This window comes from Notolabrus celidotus, chromosome 18 (genome assembly GCF_009762535.1).
Source record: "Notolabrus celidotus isolate fNotCel1 chromosome 18, fNotCel1.pri, whole genome shotgun sequence".
Classification (NCBI taxonomy): Eukaryota; Metazoa; Chordata; class Actinopteri; order Labriformes; family Labridae; genus Notolabrus; species Notolabrus celidotus.
In genome coordinates, this window is record NC_048289.1 from 18,146,120 (window position 1) to 18,168,337 (window position 22,218).

Sequence of the window (22,218 nt, forward strand, 5' to 3'; positions counted from 1 at the left end):
GAAGTCCTGGGTAGATTGTTGCAAATCAGGCCAGTGACGTAAGGAGAAAAAAAATTATATTAAATAATATATTTTGAAATCTTAAAAAAAAAAAAACTAGTCTGCATTCCCAGGAACTCCCTCTGTGTTTCAACAACTGTGTAAACTCCGTTAACACTGTTACGTTCAACCGAAAGTCCCAGGACCTTTGAAAAGTACTACCCCCCAAGCAGGAGATTATCTACCCCTGAACTAAATTTAGACCCTGGTTCCTCCGGTCGGAACGCATGTGGTTCAGGGGTAAAGTCCCTAGTTCTGGGGTAAAGTTCATGCGGTGGAAAACCACCTATAGTGTAACCTTTCTCTAAATGTTTTTGTTTTCTTGTGTGCGGATGGCATACTTACGAGTAAAATATTTCAAATCCTGTTAAATTATAGGCAGCATCGCTAAAAAAGTGTAGAAGTGCATAGCCTGAAGTCGTCTCAACCTCAGGAACCGTCTCATTTCCTCGTATCTCCATCACAATGAGACCGCTGCAGAGAAAAGAGGGAATTTCATTGGATGCACATCCTCACAACTCAAAACAAGCTGTTGTAACAAATCCAGAAAACAGCACAAAAATACAATTAACCCACTTTTGGTCACCACAAAATGATTAATTGTGCTGTGCGACATCAGTACGATCGGTCATGAATTGATACTTTGGAGTTGCTCACCTAAAAACAGCAACCAGAGGAGCGTATATCGAATCTCCGTCATACACATACATGTGGTCCCAACTGCATTCTGTGGCGAAGTGGTTAAATCTTAGCCGAAGAACCGCATTTGGACTGCAAGAGGGGGAAAAAAACAATGCTTTAATGAGCATTCATGAACATTTGAATCACTCACACGCACGCACGCACACGCACACGCACACGCACACACACACACACACACACACACACACACACACACACACACACACACACACACACACACACACAGCATTCAGACATCATGGCTAATCCATTATGGTGTAAATTCAGGATAAATCCACAAAAAACACGACACATAAACAAAATTACAAGCACCGACTAGTACATTGATTTCCCCCCTCTCTCTCTCTGTAATTATAATTGAAGAGTTAATCTAGTATCCAAAGCACCACTCATAGATTTAGCTTTACATTATTCTTTAAATGCATCAACAGGGATGCTGAGCAGCTGATTAAATTGCTTTAATCAGTTTACACTGGGTAATTAAACTTAGCAATGTGTGCTCTGCTCAGCCATTGCAGAACATAGTCATTTACAGATGTACTTACTAGCCCTCAATGAGCCAGGTGCACTTTGTTTTGTACTTGTAGTTGATCGGACCGTCTGTGAGGTATCCTGAGGGCTCCGTCAACCTGTAACGACACAACACAACAGTCATGTAGTACCCTGTGAATACAGTGTGAAGACAAACTGTAGATTTTTTACTGAAGCAAACAAGTCTCTTAACAGATGTTGTATAGCTTTGTATACATGAACAGCACACCAAATGTATTTTCTTATTATTTTTTTTTTATTATTTACTAGGGATGCACAATATTGTATTTTTTGCCGATATTTTACAACTCATCTAGCCGATTACCGATACCGATTTTTTTTTCCGCACACCTAATTGCAGAGATCATCAATAGACTGTAAACTATTATACTGTATTGGCTGTACTGGAATGATTTTGCAAAAAAAAATTAAAAAAAAAAAAAAATTAAAAAAAAGAATATATAAGTGAGGACAGAGTTGGAGACAATGTTATTAGTCCAGAACCAGATGAAAAGACTTAAGCTGTTAACACCTTACATTGTTGTAGTCTTCTAGTGTCAACTTAAAAGCCTTTGCAGATGAAGGATATAACATGTGACACATCAGAACCAAGCGGCAACCTCCGGTCTAAAAATATGAGTCAATGCGGAAGTGTTAAAAGCTGCAGTTCATCGAGGATCCGGTTGAGGCTGGCTCCGGAAGTACCGGAAGTCACATACACATGAATGGGGAAAAGACGATCTTTGCAGCATTAATAAACATGTTTACAGCCTGGTACAAAAGATGAGTGTAGTCTGAATAGCTAATTTCTCGATGTCCTCTCACTGTGAGGGGGGTGAATTTTTTTCTAATTCGGCAATTTCGAAGATATTGAGATTACTAGTCTTCCAATGAGAGGCACAGCTGCCTGTGGGAACACTGCAGCTGTTGGCTAGGAGGCTCAAAGCCCGCCTCTTTACGTCACACTGGCTCGACATAAGCAATATGGCTGCCGCAGCCGATTGGTCTCAAAACAGCTCTTCAGAAACAGATGGGTGACGTCACGGATACTACGTCCATATTTTTTACAGTCTATGATCAGAACATGTTTTACAACTCTAATGATAATGGTTTCATTTTTGATTGGATCATACAGGTGCGATGTCACTTCCCGGTACATAGCCTTCATTGAATGTTTACCAAAGTGACTAACAATAACTTTCACTTCAACTTTTCCCACATCACCCCAATTTTAGCATCCCTACACTGGCTCCCTGTTGTTTTTAGGATCGATTTTAAGATACTTTTAATCACGTTTAAAGCACAACATGGACTCGCCCCTTGATACCATAGACTGTAAATAAAAATGGACAGCGTTGCTCCGCCTCTTCCCGTTGTACAGTTCTGAAGCAAGCGGCAAACTCCGGTCTCAAACGATGAAGCCAATGCGGAAGTGATATAAACTGCAATACATCGAAAAATCCGCTTGAGGCTGGCTGCAGAAACACCGGAAACCACATAGATATGAATGGGAAAAAGACGATCATGCAGCATTAATAAACATGTTTACAGCCTGGTTCAAAAAACGGCTTGGCCCTATGAAGCTAATCTCTCTAATGGCACACACTGTACGGGGGGTGAATTTTTTTCTAACGTGACGGTTCAGAAGATATTAAGATTATGAGTTTTGCCCAAATAAGGACATGACTGACGTGACTCCCGGTCGGGAACACAGCCATTGGCTAAGAGGCTCACACTACGTCACACTCTGCCCAGTTGAGTTCCGCATTACCAATATGGCTGCCGCCGTCGATTTGCTTCAAAACAGCTCTCAGGAACAGATGGGTGACGTCACGGATACTACGTCCATATTTTATACAGTCTATGTTCTGAAGCCAAAAAATCCCTCTCCTGGGCGCAGCCATTGTGCAGCCAGAGCCTGTGAAGCCTTTGTAAAAAGCTCCGCCCTACAGCGTGACGTCACAAGACGCTGTGTGCTCTTTGAAGTTTCGTTCTACGGCAGCTGTGAATCAAAAGAAACCCGGAAGTAAAGCCCCGTTTTTTAAACTCTAATAACTAACGGAAAAGAAACTTTTCAGAAAAAAAGAGGCCTTGAACACAAAACAGTCAAATTCTAACTACATATAACCACAGCATACGGATGTGAGAAACATTTGTACGACGTGTATTTATTTTTTAAAGTTTGACTGCTCCCCCATTCAAATGAATGGGGGAGACGGATTATTTGACCTATACTGCAGCCAGCCACCAGGGGGCAGTCACACTGCTGAAAGCCTCACCACCAGGGCCGTATCGGCACGCTTGCTTGATACATCTCTGAGCTCTTATCCCCCCATAAACCACTACGCAGTCTGAGATCTTCTGGCAGTGCTCTGCTTGCTGTTCCACGGTCTAGACTAAAAACTAAAGGGGACAGGGCCTTTGCTGTCATAGCCACCCGACTGTGGAACGGCCTGCCAGAGGAAATCAGACTTGCAGAGTCAGTCCCTCATTTTATTTCACTACCAAAGACACACTTTTATTGTAAAGCTTTTATTTTGTGAATTTATTTTAATCTTTAATATTTTATCTCTCTGCTTTTACTGTCTGTTTGCTTTTATTGCTTCTTTGCTTTTATTATTTTATGTGAAGCACTTTGTTACTTGTATTGAAAAGTGCTATAAAAATAAAAGGTATTATTTCACTTCCCCAGACTCAAGAGAAGAAGCCGAGGTCAGACTGTGCGATCAACTCTCAAATCCGCTGTTCTGCTGCCCACTCTGTGTTTCAAGTCAGATCCTGGAAACAATTTCTAACAAGTATTCCCTCCCCACGAAAAAAAAAAAAAGACACCACACATGTCTAGAAATGATAGATGACTTTTAAATGGACTTCCATTACTGTCCCACATCAAAAGAAATGGACTTTCATCACCGCCCCACATCACAAGAAGAAGAGAGAGTGCTGTGTGTATCCCACCCACCAAAGAGTGCGATCACACCCAGACTGAAATAAAATGAATGAGACAAGTTCATCGCAAGACATGAAGGCATTCATTCGGGGCAGAGACTTCACAAAACGACAAATTGTTGCCCGTCTGTTGACAGCATTCAGGCTTTACTTTCTTTTTCACGACATCACAGAGGGACTGCAGCCCTGAGCCTTTCATAACTGACTTTTGAAGGTCCATAAATACTCACTTTGCGATCGTGGGTGGTCTGAGTAACACAGGAATTGAATTGTATTCCCTTTTATGTCCCTGCTGTCTGAAACTAACCGTTTGGATTCTCAAAATGGAACAAGATTACTTTGAATTCAGAGGATAATGGACTCAACTTGGGTTATGATCTCATAAAGATGCAATGGAAAGATTACGATGCACCTTGAGACATTTTTCTTAACATTACAAGGTCTTTGTTTTGATACCTTCAAGCATAAATGAACTTTTATTCAGGATCGAGTCACAACTGAAGTGTTTTTCTGCTGACATTCTAAAGAGATACAGAATATTACAGCAGCACCTGTATAAGATCTTCTTCCAGTAACTTTTCTGTTTGCATTTTCTTCATTCAGCTAGTCCTCTGACTCTGCCAAAGCCCACACCAGGTTGTGGTTTGTGGTTGCTTTGTGTTTGCTCCCTTGTTGTTTCCTGCTTTCAAGTTCATTTCTGCACTTCTTCTTTTCTCTGCTGTTGACTGATCAGCCAGAAACCACCACTCCAAAGTAAATGCTCTCCAAATACATCCAGAGTGATATTCAAAAGCTCCTCCGTGTTGTCTGCTATCAGGATAGAGCAGTTTTTGACAGATTGTCAACAGGAAGAGGAGAAATCATAAACAGCCTACTCCTTCTTTCTGTGAAGTGATTTGTTGTGACGTGTGTCATCAGGTTGTCTCTAGGCTCACCTCAGCTGTGTAAGGGATAATATAGGGTGAGCAGGTGGTTATGGGAAATAGAATGAGACAAGACCCCGATTCGAATGCCACCTGCTTCTGGAGTTGCTCACGTTGGTGAAAGTTACTAACCGTTGTCAAGGGGTTTTGACCAATCAGAATCAAGCATCTTACATAGAGAGAAGATCAGTAAGAAAGCCGGTAATAATCAAAGTTGATAAAAAGAGGTTCTGACCAATCTGAATAATTAACCTCTACTTTATCAATTTTTTTATGTTCACCTTTATATATGACATTTTACTCATGCACCTTTATTGACACCTTCACCAGAAGTAAATTAAAACAGTTCCATTAATGTGTGTGTATATACACTGTATATATTATTATTTTCTCTTCCTTTTTTTCTTTATCTCTGTTTAAAATTAGAATTCAAATGTTTCTAGAACTGTTTAAAACTAGTGATAGAGCGATATGGTTTTCTCAGGGCCGATACTGATACCGATTGTTAGTAGTCAAGGAGGCCTGACACCGGCGTGGTCAGAATCACTCAGTATTAAGTTTAGTTGTAGATTTGTCACTTTGAAGCTGCAGGCCTGAACAGCTGATTAGTGTGCTGCAGGCGGAGGAGCACGTCTGTGCTGTGTCCGCAATAATGCAAAAACAAACAGACTTTCTGGTGGCAAATTAAAATGCTGGAAAAAATCCAAGTAGAGCATAGACCTAAACAGAAGTAAGTGCTCAGGTTGGAATCTTTCAAAATGTGCTTAATAACGTGGCAGAAATGACACCGTCTGCAGAAACAGTATCCTAGCTTGCGTTCAATTTCTCCCTGCAGTTTCTCATTGGCTGATTTGCTGTTACCCGTGCTGTGGGTGGGACAATGCTGGACACAGAGTAGTGACCATAGACTGTAAATAAAAATGGACAGCGTTGCTCCACCTCTTCCCGTTGTACAGTTCTGAAGCCAAAAAATCCCTCTCCTGGGCGCAGCCATTGTGCAGCCAGCGCCTGTGAAGCCTTTGTAATAAGCTCCGCCCTACAGCGTAACGTCACAAGACGCTGTGTGCCCTTAGAAGTTTCATTGCACGGCGGCTGTGAATCAAAGGAAACCCAGAAGTAAAACCCTGTTTTTAAACTCTAATAACTAACGAAAAATAAACTTTTCAGAAAAAAAGAGGCCTTGGACACAAAACAGTCAAATACTAACTACATATCACTACAGCATACGGATGTGAGAAACATTCGTACGACGTGTATTTATTTTTTAAAGTTTGACTGCTCCCCCATTAAAATGAATGGGGGAGATGGATTTTTTGACCTATACTGCAGCCAGCCACCAGGGGGCAGTCACACTGCTGAAAGCCTCACCACCAGGGCCGTATCCGGCACGCTTGGTAGTGACAGCAGACAGAGAGGCGCTGCTAAAAACAAATCTTGAGGAAAAAAAAAATTTGGCAACAGTTACTGAGAAAGTAGCTGATAGCTAGCTTGAGCTTCATGTGACTGCATCCTAATGGTGTGGATGCACAGCCATTATACCCAGGTCTCAAACCATCAGGTAAAATATACACATGCTGAGTGAAATAACATTGCCAATTCACATAAAATAATCATCCTCATTCATTGCAATAACTTCAGGCTTTTGCATTTTTTTTATTGCAGGTGCTGATAGTAAAATGGCACTGAAGATGTCCAGCCCTGATTTATCATAATATTTCAACTTTCAAGCGTAGTGAGTGACAGCTGTTAAAGTTACATGTTGCTGCTTGATCAACAAAACACAAAAGCAGCTTGCAGCCAGAGAAGAGCTAGCATCACAATGACATCCAAGGATGATGAATTCTTCATGCTGCTCTATGGAGGAATACGATCCAGTGCAACACACTATAACATATCATACACTGGAAATGAATATGTGATGCTGGTTTAGACTTTCACACTTGTCATGAGGGAAAAGCCACAACATGTTAATACTGCTTGGCGATGCTGTCATTATACTGAGTCAAACTCTCTGATTTCAGTCGTTTGGAATTAAACCCACCCGATGACAACCGATACCTAACCACAGACACATCAGGAGTAATAGTAATCACTGCAATCAAAGCGTTTCTGCACCACAGAGAGCCCCTCAGGTGTACTGAAAGGCCATTAGATGCTCCCGTCACGATAAAAATTCTAATTACCAGGCGGTTTGACATTTATCTGCGGGTACCATTCTTCGGTGGCGGCAGCAGAAAGAAGTTGTTATTTGAAAGATTTGAAACAAACAGTGCACGTCAAAGTCATCCGGTCAATGCGCACATGTGCAGACTGGATTGTAAAAGATAATTGCGCTCAGTCGTTTCCTGTCTCACTGACACCCTGCAGTCCCAATCACTTTGCTTTATTATGCAGTGGAGACAATAGAGACATGGAACTAAATCATGTAGAGAGCATAAATAGAGACTGGGCTGCTGGGAGGATGAATGAGAGCATTTTACCAAGTAACCAAGCAAATTGTTGAATAATCCATCAACAAGTGCATCAACTAACATCTAATCTGCAGCTTTAATTTCATATTTTCAGCTGCTTACATTTAAAAATAAATGGCTGTTCTGACTTTGAATGTTCTGTGTATGACTCTTATATTGGTGCGGTACATTTCATCACCTCAATTATTGTCAGCACACTTCTATCATTCATCACATCCTTTATGTGTGTCTTGTTATTCAAAATTAGTCTCTGCCTAAAAATCAATAAAAAAGAAAGTGAAAAATGTGAATGAGTACACAGGGAAATAGCTGCTTCATTTATCAGGAATAAAGTAAAAATATTATGACAAAGCATAACAGATATTGTTTTTCTGAGAGTGCGAGTAATGCCGATTTTGAAGGACCAGGTGTCATGGATTACTAGGGTTGCAAAGGTGTGGAAAGCTGGGGAATTTAGGAAATATTCCAAATTAGAAATTATGGGAATTAACTGGGAATTTAATGGAAAGGTATCATATCCAAGCATAAATATTTGTTTTGTTATAAGCAGACATCCATTCAAAATAATACAATTAAAACAGATTTATTTGTTAGTTTAACTTTATCAAGTGTTAAATATTTTATTGAACAATCAATTCTTTGATTGAAGAACGAAATATTAATGTTGAGTTAAATATTACTCATCCGCCCGACCCAACCAATTCAAAAATGAACAGAAGTGCAATCCCAACAAAGTCACATTCAAAATGTTAAATGAAAAGTGCATGTAAGGGGCGTGGTCTAAATAGCCCTGCAGTAAGCAGTGTGCTATGTGCATGTGATTGAGGAATAGCATAGATCAGGGGTGTCCAAAGTGCGGCCCGGGGGCCAATCGCGGCCCAAGGTCCATTTATCTATGGCCCCAAGCTTCCATCTTAAATTGTGTTATTTATAGCACAGAAATTAATCACATTCTGTATCATCTGTACATTTGCAGTGTCTTTCAAGCGCACACACAAAACTAAAGTCCATCCAGAAACGTCTCAAAAAGCTTCATATGGACTATTATAAAGCCAAAGCTCTGGGAATTCTGCAAGACAGTAGTAAAGAAGAAACACAAGAACTCTTAAAGTTGACAGGTTTTCAAATTAATGTTTTTATCATGATGTGAGAATGTCAATAAAAGTTCAGAAGACACAAAAGAGGACACAAGACAAGATCAAAATTAGGACATTTTCCAGAAAAGGCTAAATTTGGTGTATAAAAATTGTTTAGAACACAGGAAAATAATTATTTTGTTATAAAATGTTGTCTGCTGGTCAGAAAAGTCTTAAAAACAACATGAAAAAGAAGTGTGATGAAATCCAGATCGTGATCCTGCCATAGGAAAATAATGAGACAATATTTTTTTCCCACATTGCCCGACCCGAATGAAAAACATTTTCCTCCCGAAGAAGATAAAGTTAGCTAATGTTTACATGGCTTGTGGAGAACTGAGGACTTCCTAGTTACTGATTTATTGAGGTAAAAAGTAAAATAATTGTTATTAAATAGATATTTCATATATAACTTTTATGATTCCAAAATCTCAGTAGGAGCCACTGGCCATGATGTATTCTGACAACATCAAATGTGGCCCTCTTTGAAAAAAAGTTTGGACACCACTGGCATAGATATTCAACTGTTCTTGCATGAAATCTGGTTGTTTTAGTCAGGATTTTGCTCAAATATATTTTCCCCAACTATATTTAAGTTCCCTATTAAAGGTGACATATCACGCTTTTTTCATCAATATATATTGGTCTAAGAGGTCCCCAAAACATGTCTTTAAAGTTTATGCTCAAAAAAACACTTTGAAATCTGATTTTGGCATGCCTGAAAACCCCTCTTCTTCAGTCCTCCTCAGAACACTCTGTTTTCTCTCTGACCACGCCCCCTCAGGAAGTGGATGTGCCTCGGCTCTCCAGCACGTTGATCTAATGTTTAGATGTTGGCTGAATATACACGGCTGCTCAGAGATCGCGTTACTTCAACCCTCTGAATCTGATCCAGAATCTGATCCTGATGGAGAGGCGCCTGTAGCAGGACCTTTCTGAAGGATTGGTCACAGATTTAGTGTTTCTTGTTGTTTTATTTATCAGTATGTCGACGTGTGTCTTGGTACACAGCTACGAGCATGTAGCTATGTGGCTATGCTAACTAGCGCTAGCACTTATCCATGATAAATAAAAATCATCCACTAGATCTTCAAATCTGCAGACGTGGGGAGTAAAACCGACCTCTACCAGAAAGGCAGCAGGATCTTTCTGAACGATTGGTCACATATTTAGTGTTTCTTGTTTTATTTGTCAGTATGTCAACGTGTATCTTGGTACACAGCTACAGCTATGAACATGTAGCTATGCTAATTAGCTCTAGCACTTATCCATGACAAATAAAGATCATCCACTAGATCTTCAAATCTGCAGACGTGGGGAGTAAAACCGACCTCTGCCAGAAAGGCAGCGGGACCTTTTCTGAAGGATTGGTCACAGATTCTGTGTTACTTGTTGTTTTATTTGTCAGTATGTCCACGTGTGTCTTGGTACACAGCTACAGCTACGACATGTAGCTATGTAGCTATGATAACTAGCGCTAGCACTTATCCATGATAAATAAAAATCATCCACTAGATCTTCAAATCTGCAGACGTGGGGAGTAAAACCGACCTTTGTGTTTATTAAGACAGCCTACAACTAGCATGCCTCCCTCCTAAGCTCCTTGTTAGCACACATTTGTGCAGGTAATGAAAAACGGAGGGGGGATTCAGTATTATTTAATACAGTCTATGGGCTGAACAAGCCCCGAGCTCTGACTCCGTGACAGACCGGATATTGTTGTTACGTAACAAAAACACGGAAGTCTGAAACAGCTCGTTTCACACACATTTACAGAAAGGTGGAGAAATCAGAACAGGGGCAGAATGGATTTTTTTCATTCTCGGGGGGTTTGTAGACATGCCAGGGAAACATATTTCAGGTAGAGAACCATTAAAAAGTCCATTTTGCATGATATGTCAGCTTTAAGAGCCAACCTTCAATTTAGTAAATTCCTGGTTTATTCCTGTTTATTCTTATAAATACCCGTTAATTCCCAAGGAAAGGTTCAAACTTTGAAATTTCCCAGAATTTTGCAACCCTATGGATTACTGATATTTTGGCCAATAAAGTTTTTGTTTTTTTTACTGGACTGAAAAAAGATACTTCAGGAGAGGTTAACTGATAGTGAAAATCAGAGCAGACACAGAAACTGACGTGTAAAATATTAATTTTGCTGATGTTTCTTGCATTACTTCATTGTAATTTTTTATGCCTGTTGGATTTAATATATTTAAACTGCTGCTACAAGTCTCTTCTTTTCAGTCCCTCTTCAAATATCACAGGAACATGCCCAACATACTGCATGTCTCTGATCTTTCACAGCGACTCCTGCACTGCTGACACTTTATTATCTTTTCAACAGGTGGTTTCCTCTGCCAGTTGAAAAACATCCTCTCTGAATCAGCAGCTAGCTGTAAAAGCTTGCAAGCATGAAATTGATCCCATAAAGATAAAGAGAAGATGCGATAAGACACAGATTAAAATTGGCACATTACTTCTCTGTGGGCCAATGTCTGCAGAAAGAAAGGGCGAATACTGGCCGATATCTGTGCATCTTCTTGCAAGTATTTCATACTAGTTTGACTCGGCAAATGGCACTTACATTACTGCTTCCTTAGCATTATAACAAAGATCCAACCACAGACTGCACAGCTTTGAATTACTGCTTCATATTCTGCCTACAGTGCTGAGAGCATCCTCAACTATCAAATCAGGGAACACTTTCCTTTACATGGGGCTATCGGAAAACAAACAGGACCAGTAATCAACTGTTACCAATACATTTTTGATAAGCCAATATCGGACCAACAATTTCAATAGGGTGAGAAATAGGTAAGGCTATGAATATTGCACCCAAAAAGCATAAATACACATATTTATAAAATTTGGGTTTCCTGTTGCCAAATCTGTATATTCTGGTGCTTTTTGATCCAAGCCATTTCATGTACATGTGTCACATGTTACATATCTGAAGAACTAGAGCCATTAATATAAGGGGCTCAACAGGTCAGTTCAGGCTGCTTCCTCAACCAAAAATACAGCTTTGGTGGGCGCATTAGCAGAGCATTTAGGATTGTTTAAGCCAGTGGTGTCCAAACTTTTTTCAAAGAGGGCCACATTTGATGTTGTCTGAATACTTCAGGGCCAGTGGCTCCTACTGAGACTTAGGAATCATAAAAGTTATATGTGAAATCTCCATTTAACAACAATTATTTTACATTTTTTTTCTCAATAAATCAGTAACTAGGAAGTCCTCAGTTCTTGTAGCAACGTAAACATTAGCAAACTTTATCTTCCTCTGGAGGAAGAGGTTTTTCTTTTGGGTCGGGCAATGTGGGAAAAATATTGTCTCATTTTTCCTATGGCAGGATCACGATCTGGATTTCATCACACTTCTATTTCATGTTGTTTTCAAGACTTTTCTGACCAGCAGACAACAATTGAAGAGCTAAATAATTCTTGTCCTGCATTCTGAACTATTTTTTATGCATCAAATTTTGCCTTTTCTGCACAATTTCCTAAGTTTGATCTTCTCTTGTGTCCTCTTTTGTGTCTTCTGAACTTTTATTGTTCATCAAGAACATTTTCACATCATGATAAAAACATTAATTTGAAAAACCTGTCAACTTTAAGAGTTCTTGTGTTTCCTCCTTATTATATTCCTGCAGAACATCCAGAGCATTGAATTTATAAAAGTAGTCCATGTGAAGCTTTTTGAGACGTTTCTGGATTGACTTTAGTTTTGTTTGTGCGCTTGAAAGAAACTGCAAATGTACAGATGATGCAGAATGTGAATAATTTCTGTGCTATAATAACACAATTTAAGATGGAAGCTTGGGGCCATAAATAAATGGACCTTGGGCCGCAATTGGCCCCCGGGCCGTACTTTGGACACCCCTGGTTTAAGCCATTTTGCCATTATATTTGTACAGACGAAATTGGCGTGATAATATCAACTGACCAATATATAGGTCAAGCTCTGTATACAACACTAAATATATCTAACTTGGATTTTCTAGCACCAAAGCTGTATGTTCCGGTGGTTTTCCATTCAATCGTTTTTAAGCAAAGGGTTTCCGGGGATATTCAGGTCACATATTACATATCCAAGGAAATAAGGCCGTTATTATCTGGGCTCAACAGGTCTGTTCAGGCTGCTTCCTCAATTATAAATACAGCTTTCAGCTTTCAAAAAAAATGATCCTCATGTAAGCCATTTGTTGCCATTCAAATCTGGGTCCCCTCATGTCACTTTGTTGATTGCTTTTGGTTTCTGCTGGCTCTGATGTTGAAGATATATGAAGCAGCAGGTACAGGATGAACCGAATTCATGTGGAGAGACATATCTGATTTTTCCCAAAATCTCTTGTCTGTGTGATCGCTGTAAGTCAAAGGCTGTATAACGTTTTGGTGGGAGATATTCAACTGGTTTTCTGGAATGTATGGCTGTGTGTTTAAACCGGACCCTGAGATAGCATTATTTGGGTATTCTCCATCTTTATATAATCAAAGTCTCTCTGTGCAGAGCACTATCATGTATGGTATGAAAGTGATATTAAATCTCTTGAAGTCTAACACTGTGCCCCAGTTGAAGACCTGGCTATCTGACCTCACCTGTGTATTGCACATGGAGAAAATCCAGTATGGCATGATGGGCAATCTTACCAAATTTTTCAACATCTGGCAGCCTTTTTCTGATTATCTTGCCTGATTGGACAGAGTTCCCGGACAGTGACTGATTTTATTGCTCACCGCTTACCTCTCTTTAAATATTTGTCTAAAGAAATATTGTGCTAGAGATGCCATGGAGCATAATGTCCTGCACTGTAACCATAGACTGTATAAAATATGGACGTAGTATCCGTGACGTCACCTATCTGTTTCTGAAGCGCTGTTTTGAGGCCAATCGTCGACGGCAGCCATATTGCTGCTGTCGAGTGATTGTGACGTAAAGAGGCGGGCTTTGAGCCTCCTGGCCAGCAGCTACAGTGTTCCCACCTGTCAATCAAGTCAGCTGTGCCTCTCATTGGAAGACTCGTAATATCTTCGAAATTGCCGCGTTAGAAAATAATTCACCCCCCTACAGTGTGTGCCGATCAAGCGGCAACCTCCGGTCTCAAAATATGAAGCCCATGCGGAAGTGTTAAACTACAGTTCATCGAGGATCCGCTTGAGGCTGGCTGCAGAAACACCGGAAACCACATACACACCAATTCAAAACAGACGATCTTTGCAGCATTAATAAACATGTTTGCAGCCTGGTTCAAAAAACGGCTTGGCTCTACGTAGCTAATTTCTCTATCGGCACATCACTATACGAGGGGGGGGGGGGGGGGGGGGGTTTCTGACGCAACGGTTCAGAAGATATTAAGATTACGAGTTCTTGCCCAAATAAGGACATGACTGACTTGACTCCCGGAGGGGAACACATAGCTGTTGGCTAGGAGGCTCAAACTCCGCCTCTTTACGTCACACTCTGCCTGGTTAAATTCCGAATTTTCAATATGGCTTTCGCCGTTGATTAGCCTCAAAACAGCGCTCAGGAACAGATGGGTGATGTCACGGATACTACGTCCATATTTTATACAGTCTATGGTGCCGATCAAGAAATGAGCTATCCAGACTACACTCGTCTTTTGTACCAGGCTGTAAACATGTTTATTTCTGCTGTAAAGATCGGCTTTTTTGAATTGGTGTGTATGTGGCTTCCAGTACTTCCGGCGCCAGCCTCAAGCGGATTGTCAATGAACTGCAGTTTTTAGCACTTCCCCATTGGACTCATATTTTTAGACCAGAGGTTGCCGCTTGACTGTAAGCCCTGTTTTGTTTTTTTATTGTTTGTTTGTTTTGATTTGTTTCTGTCTGACTTTATTCTTTTCACTCTGTAAAACATTCTGAAAATCTTAATAAAAACATGGTTTAAATTTTTTTTTAAAAGAGACATATCTACAATTCTACAATTTTATTTAGCAGACCCCTTTGTCCAAAGCGACGTATAACACAAGCAAGAATTTAGACTGGAGGGAAAAACCTATCAACCCAAGTTGATAGGCCACAGGTTCTGCCATCTATTGCCAGAAGAAGTGCCAGGGTTTTTTAAAAGATAATGAAGCCACAGCTAACCACAACAAATAATTCAAGTCAACAATATCGCTCAACATTCAACCGCATTCAATATTCAGGGCTAAATATTGAATAAGAGCTGGGTTTTAGACCTTCTGATTCATTCTACCCCTGAGGAAAAAGAGGGCCAGGTTAAGTGCCTAAGTGTTCCCTGCACAGTTGAGTCTTCAGACATCTCTTAAAAGAGACTCTAAACAGAAAACAGTGACATTAAGAGCAGTCTGACATGACATACTCAAGATGTGATGCCTGTCCACTTACTTGAACCTCCCCTGGCAGTGCTGACACTGGTCTCCCACCCATCCTCGGTCACAGATGCAGGATCCGTTGACACACTTCCCAGAGAGACAGTTCTTGTCGCACGGTTTCGCCGGTGATGCATGAGTGAACATCACAAAGTAAAACAAAACATAGACCACCAGGTATCTGTTGATGCCCCGTAGATCGCTGTGGGTGGCTTGTCTGGGTCCAAAAAGAAAGAGTTTCGTCTTACATCTCCCCCCAGGATCCATTTTTTCTGCTCCAGGTCGACCAAGCCGAGTAAAACACCGGGGGCCTTAAGGTCTGAGAGAAAACCTCGACTACTCAGGCTGTGTCTGTTATAAGAAAGAAGTCCTGCATATTCGTTGAGTGCAATGCATACTCAAATAAAGGCTTATAAAGCTTTGGACACCACGGTTAGGTAGAAGCAATGTTAGCTAGGTGTTTTCTGAAGGCTGTTTGTTTAACCGCATGCATAGATCTCGTAGGAGGATTTCCCTTCACCCAACAGCTTAACATTAAAGCTATTTAAGCAGCTAACTAATTGAATACTGTAACTATCTATAACATGATTTGCTAGCTAGTGTAGCTTATGTTGAGTTTGGCCTCTGCTAGGTAACGTTACTGCATTGATTCAAGACCACTCTCTTTCAAATGCCATTTCAGCAGCCATTTTAACGCGTAAACAATCCTCCACACACACAGGGATGTATCATTATAACATGCAATGGTACTTCCATAAACTGCGACACTGTAGCCGGAGTGTGCCCACGGAGGAACAAAGGGGTAGTGGTGTTTGTAGCCCTGGACCCAGTGCGAGGGCTGCCGCAGTCAACATGGATGTGGTGGGTGATGTGGGAACTGGAGGGCTACTCCTGCCGACTGGGGGGCATTGAGCAAACACTTTTGTTGATCCTACTGGTCAATTCCGGGAGAAATTCAAGGAGCCTTGGGTGTAGAGTTCGCCCACAGCACTGTATGGCGGTGTCTCCTCGTATTCCAGTGAGAAAAAGCTCCTCTGTTGGTCTCATAACATGACAAGGACTGGTAGCAAGCGGATTTCCGAGCGCAGCGACACTACAGTTCCTCAGGTTGGAGAAAACTAAACACAAGCTGCGCATGCGTGCTGGAGGAGGGTTTCATTTAAAGGTACAGTGTCACAATGAACCACACCAGACTATTTAATGCGGCATTTGATTTGATCTGTATGGAAAAGGATTAGGGCCACTAAAAAAAAATTAAGGTCAAAAAATGTTTTTTAAATTATTATTCTGAGATTAAAGTCAGAATTCAGAGATTAAAGTCAAAATTCTGAGATTAAAGTCAGAATTCAGAGATTAATGTCAGAATTCTGAGATTAAAGTCAGGATTCTGAGAATCAAGTCAGAATTCTGATTTTAATTTCAGAATTCTGAGAAAAAAAACAGAATTCTGAGAATCAAGTCAGAATTCTGACTTTAATTTCAGAATTCTGAGAAAAAAGTCAGAATTCTGAGATTAAAGTCAGAATTCTGAGAATCAAGTCAGAATTCTGATTTTAATTTCAGAATTCTGATTTTAATTTCAGAATTCTGATTTTAATTTCAGAATTCTGAGAAAAAAGTCAGAATTCTGAGAATCAAGTCAGAATTCTGACTTTAATTTCAGAATTCTGAGAAAAAAGTCAGAATTCTGACTTTAATCTCAGACCCCTTCTCCGTACTTAATTAGTAATTAATAATCAAGTAAGCTTCCCTTTTATATACAAACATATCCAATATTCATCTTTTTTTTAAAGATTGTCCATACTCCCTATTTTTTGTTTATACCTATACATTAACATACATGCAAACATACATCTCCTCATATTCCAGTGAGAAAAAGCTCCTCTGTTGGTCTCATAACATGACAAGGACTGGTAGCAAGCGGATTTCCGAGCGCAGCGACACTACAGTTCCTCAGGTTGGAGAAAACTGAACACAAGCTGCGCATGCGTGCTGAAGGAGGGTTTCATTTAAAAGTACAGTGTCACAATGAACCCCACCAGACTATTTAATGCAGCATTTGATATGATTTGTATGGAAGAGGATTAAGGCCACTGAAAAAAAAAATTAAGGTCAAAACATTTTTTTAAATTATTATTCTGAGATTAAAGACAGACAGACAGACCGACTGACCGACCGACCGATCGACCGACCGACCGACCGACAGACAGACAGACATACACATGTACACATATGCACATACAGTACATATACATATACGTACACACACAAACCTACAGCCCCACTAATTCACAAGTATACATACAAAAACATACACTTGTAATTTTATATTCTTCAGTCCTGTACTTTGTGAAAATCATGTCCTTATACCTAACTTTAAAATTGCTCAAGGTAAGGCATTTGAAAGCTGGATGTGTCCTAAATTTTCCCGGTCAAAGATGTACAATTATAACCACACAGAGCCCCATTTGCCAACATTTTGTCCTCGTTGTCCTGGCTTTTTGACACGTCTTAAAATACAAACTATTTCACTAGCAGAGACCTAGTTTTGATAAGGCAAACCTACTAGTAGAGCCCCCCTTGCCTCTGCATTGAATGCATGCAGCTGATATGTTAGAAAGACTTAAAGCCCAATTTAATGTTAATATCTGAACATTTCTGCAAAAGTTTAAGTTTGACATCAACAATAATGCTGTAGGCGCAATTGATGGGTGCCACATCAAAAAAACACACCTGTTGACCCACAAAAGAAGTGCTGAAATAATTGTTAGTGCTACTTTCAGTTATACTTCAGGGCATGTTGGTGACAGAAAAGGGACATTTCTCGTCAGTCTGGTACTATTCCCTGACTGGCTTCTTTCTTTCTGGCATTGATTGTTTTCAATAAGTTGTAGACTAACAATTATAATTAATTATATGTTTTGTTTGGGAAAAAAACACATGCTGGCAATGAAAGTGAAAACAAAAATTGTCAATCAAGCTTTGGAATTACAAAGAAGCATGCTAAAACCCATATATTAATAATGTGCATCCCTGGTGTCTTTTGTGTACAATATGCCACAGTATCCTGCTTGGGTGTAATATGCAGATGGTGACTACATGGCAGATAAAGTTTTATATGTGTGTGTTGTTCTGCAGCAGTTTGAACACACTATTCAAAAGAAGGGAAGCAAAACTTTAATCATGAAGAAAAATCTCCATCAAAATTTTGTTACAAGCTTTTTATATGCTACTGTATAGCAAGCCATGGCTGGCCAAAATGTTAAACTCTAGTGTATGACAAAACGGAGGAATTATGTTCCTCATCATAACATACAAGTCATCATTAACTATTAAGTATGCCAAATTCAATTTTGATCTTTCTTTTCTTATCATTTTGTTGTTGGTTCATGTTTTGAAGCTTCATTTATCAAGCGCTATCCACAAGTTTGCGTTTTCACCTGCGGGCGGCAGTGTTGCACAGCAGCATTCACACATGACTTTATAGATGTGAGACAGTGGGGTTCAGCCTGGAGACAGTTGGATAGAACTGCAGCCACGGGGTTTAGGGCTTCTGTTATAGACCAGAATCATAACTTTTGAGGTGTCAATTAGGACACACACACAAAAAAAAAACATACTGATGGTATTAATGAAAATAACAGTGGTTCAGTTGAAGTCCCCATAGGTTGTATTATTGAGTCAGCATGCCCAATACCAGGACCCTGAAACTAAAGCAGATTTGGTTAATACAGCTGTTGTTACATTTTTATTATTTCAGCGTTTGGCATGTCAGATGTGTTCTCACTGGGTTGGTCTATGATAAAACGCAACTGGATCAGCTCTAAGTGAGTTGATGACTTCACTGTTGATTGGAATTGTGCATCAACCTGCTTTACATGCATCCACACACAATAACTTAAAGACACACAGTATGAGAGACGTACTGTGGTGTACTTTGGGCATGTTGATGCTGATGATATTGCAAAACCGAGGGCTATTTTTTAAATATTGACAATGTTATTCTTTCCTAATTAGCTACACCTAAGTATATTCTGTAAATCTATCTTTCTAAATACCTGCTTGTCTGCTCATTGAGAACCGATCATGAGGAGCTAAATGCTCTTTCAGTGTTCCTCAAACTAAATCTACCTGGCAGGCGAGTTTTAAACTGTCACAAAAAGTCTCCCGTCAACATTTCTTCACCTCTGCACATGAGTCATCTGCCCACACTTTGAAGAGCAGCTGTTTATTTTCCACAGAAGTTACCGTGAACCTGATCACACATGAACTTAGAGCAATATTATCATGCCATGACTTAACACTTTTTGACATAATCCACGGGAGAGCCTCTCAGCGTTTTGTCAGGTGCACAAACCTCAGGGAAACAAGCACCATCTCTCCAAGGTGTAGGGTGTCTGAAGTCAGTGCTCTCTGCATTCTTGGTCAAAAAGTTCTTATAACAACAGGGAGGTGCTGCAGAGCTGGCGGATTTAACTTTCTTTGGAAATTCCCAGACGTAATGGTAAGAAATGGCACATGGTTTAGGCTAGATTAGATGAAAATACCGGATAAATAGGGGGTCCCTTTCTCAGGGGTGAATTATGTGTCTGTATGTATGTGTGCAAACATGGGAGAGGCCCCTATATCAGAAAGGGATTGGTGCTAATTTGGAGTTGAGTTGGTGACCTTTGACTTCTGATTCACAGCTGAGGAATGCTTTTTGTGCTCCAATTGGTAGCAGAAAAACGCAACAACAAAAATCTCAACAAAAGCTCAGAGTTGTACCTTTGACCCAAAAATGAAATCTTGTCCTTTTTAATCTTGTATCTGACCAACTTAGAAACTTTTCAATACAAATATGATGACCAAAATCGTACCAATCTTATTCTATAAAACCTGAAATCAGTCGTACAGTCAGGGGTTTCCAAAGGTCTGCTGCACCGAAGGAATTCCCCTGCTGGATTAACAGGACATGGCTTTTTTTTTTTTTTTTGCAATGGACTCACAGACAAAGACTGAAGGAGAGAAAAGCCAGACCACCCTTGTATTTAATTCATGCTGAGCCACCATGCCTGACTCACATTCACACTTACCCGTTAGCTCAAGGCTACAAGATAAGAGTGATGTCACCCATTGGTAACTAATGAACCTTTTAAATGAGGTGAGGTACTAGATTTGAACTTATGGGCACAGGTTCAAGGATAAAGACAAGCTGTCCCAAAAAACAGTTCAGATTTTCTGTCATAACAGCAGACAAAAAAAAAATCTATATGTACATACATAATTAACTCCAGTAGTCTTATTTTAAGACTATCTACTCATTAGTGTCACGTTGATAAGTATTTCAATGACCGCCAAGTCAGTCAGTCTTGTTTTCAAGCTGTCCTCCAGCTCCACAATCCCCTTTTCTGCTCTATTTGCCCAATTGATGTCCTTCCTAATTTTTTTAAAACCATGAGTTAATGGAGCTAAAGTTTTATATTTCTTGCAGAATGGTGACCAATTCTGGTATGTTTTACCTGGTCAGATGTTAATCCTGTTTAATCCTGCAATTTAGGCTCGTCTGCTGCCCAAACACAGACTGCTAAACTGGTTCTCCTGTTAGCTTAGAAGGCTAATGTATTTGTTTGGCTAGCACTGCTCAATCTACTAGATAACTTTTCACTTTTTTTGTTGGTTTTGGTGCTTGTAATCTCATCATAATTAATATCCTAAAACATGTGGTTTAACAAAGTACAAGAACTTCTTACTCTCTGAATATCCACCCCTTTAGTCTCAACACGAGAGCTCCCTGCTGCCATGTTGAAGCCATGTCGGAAGTCCCTCCTCTACTTTGAATATCAGTGATGAATGGAAGTAAGCTGACTTCAGGGAATTATTCTAGTTCTAAGGTCAAGATATGTTTTGTAGAATCTGGTTAACTTGTCTTTCTTGTAGTTACTCATTAATCCCAGTATAATCCTCCCCTCTCTAAAAGCTAACCAATAAGATAACAGTACGACCGTGAAAGATGTCCTGAAAAGCATTTTTCATAGAGGATATCAGTCTTGCTTATTACAGTATATTCCAATGTATGCTGAAGTAAAGTGGCCCTGAATGGAAAAACACTACAACATTTCACAAAATACAACAACATTCCACAACACTACTTGTTTCTGATTGGACCCGACAGCTCAACGTCATTTCCTGTTTCTATTATTACTACTCAGCTGAGTCCCTGCACACATTTTAAACTGAGTTGGAAGGAATGGAAGAGGAGATGGACATAATAATGGAATATTTTTGACAATGGATACACATGTAGCCAAATACTCTTATGGTGCAGCCCACATATTGAGACATCCTAAGGTCTCGGAGTCAAGTGTCAGACTTCAGATGAAAAAGCATCAGATCTTTTTTGCTTCAAAAGCAACATTTTCAATTTTTTCCACTTCAGAAGCAAACTTTTCACTTCAAGCAACATTTAATTGTTTTTTACTTTTTTGCTTTGGAAGCAACATTTTTTACCTTTTTCATGTCTATTCATCTCAGAAGTAAAAAATTCCCTTTCTTTCTTTTTTTTGCTTTGGAAGCAAAATTTCCTCTTTTAACATGATATTTCGCTCCGGAAGCAAAATGTTCACTTTTTTCTTCCTTTATACATAGCTCTCTGTCTCTCTGTCTCTCTTCATATGTATATATATTAGCAATGAAGAAAACCAATCAACAAACAAATGAAAATCACCATAACAAGGGGAACAAGCAATGAGAAAAGAACAGAAATAAGAATGGAAGCTGGTATAGAAACAGGAAATGATGTCAAGCTGTCAGGTTCTGTCCAATCAGAAACAAGAAGTGTTGTACCCTTTCTATTTTGTGAAATGTTGTATTTTGTGAAATGTTGTTGTGTTTTGCCCTTCAGGGCCACCGTATAAAAGACTATGTGAGACATCAAAATATAATGAAGTGGTGCAAAGTAAAATGAGTGTGTGGTCTGAATGATAAAATGGGAATCATTTTTTTCCCTTTACATTTTAAGGTAATTTGTCAATTTGCACCAGAATAAGTGGGATATAAATTGCTAACATGAAGGGAATGACAAGAGAGTGTTAAATTAACTTTTGATAAGGTTATTATTTTGAGCTTTTAATGTGTA

At 39.7% G+C, this 22,218-nt stretch overlaps 1 protein-coding gene across 1 annotated transcript in view; it reads right to left on the bottom strand.

The window, feature by feature from the left end:
* atrnl1b (attractin-like 1b) overlaps nt 1–16,221 on the bottom strand; it is a 126,874-nt gene extending 110,653 nt beyond the window's left edge. The window contains exons 1-4 of the mRNA XM_034708010.1: nt 15,118–16,221; nt 1,287–1,370; nt 697–810; nt 385–513 (exon numbers count right to left, since the gene is read on the bottom strand). Of these exons, the coding sequence (XP_034563901.1) occupies nt 385–513; nt 697–810; nt 1,287–1,370; nt 15,118–15,368 (578 nt within the window). The 5' untranslated portion in view covers nt 15,369–16,221. The remainder of the gene's footprint in view (nt 1–384; nt 514–696; nt 811–1,286; nt 1,371–15,117) is intronic.
* Nucleotides 16,222–22,218: the final 5,997 nt, after the last annotated feature.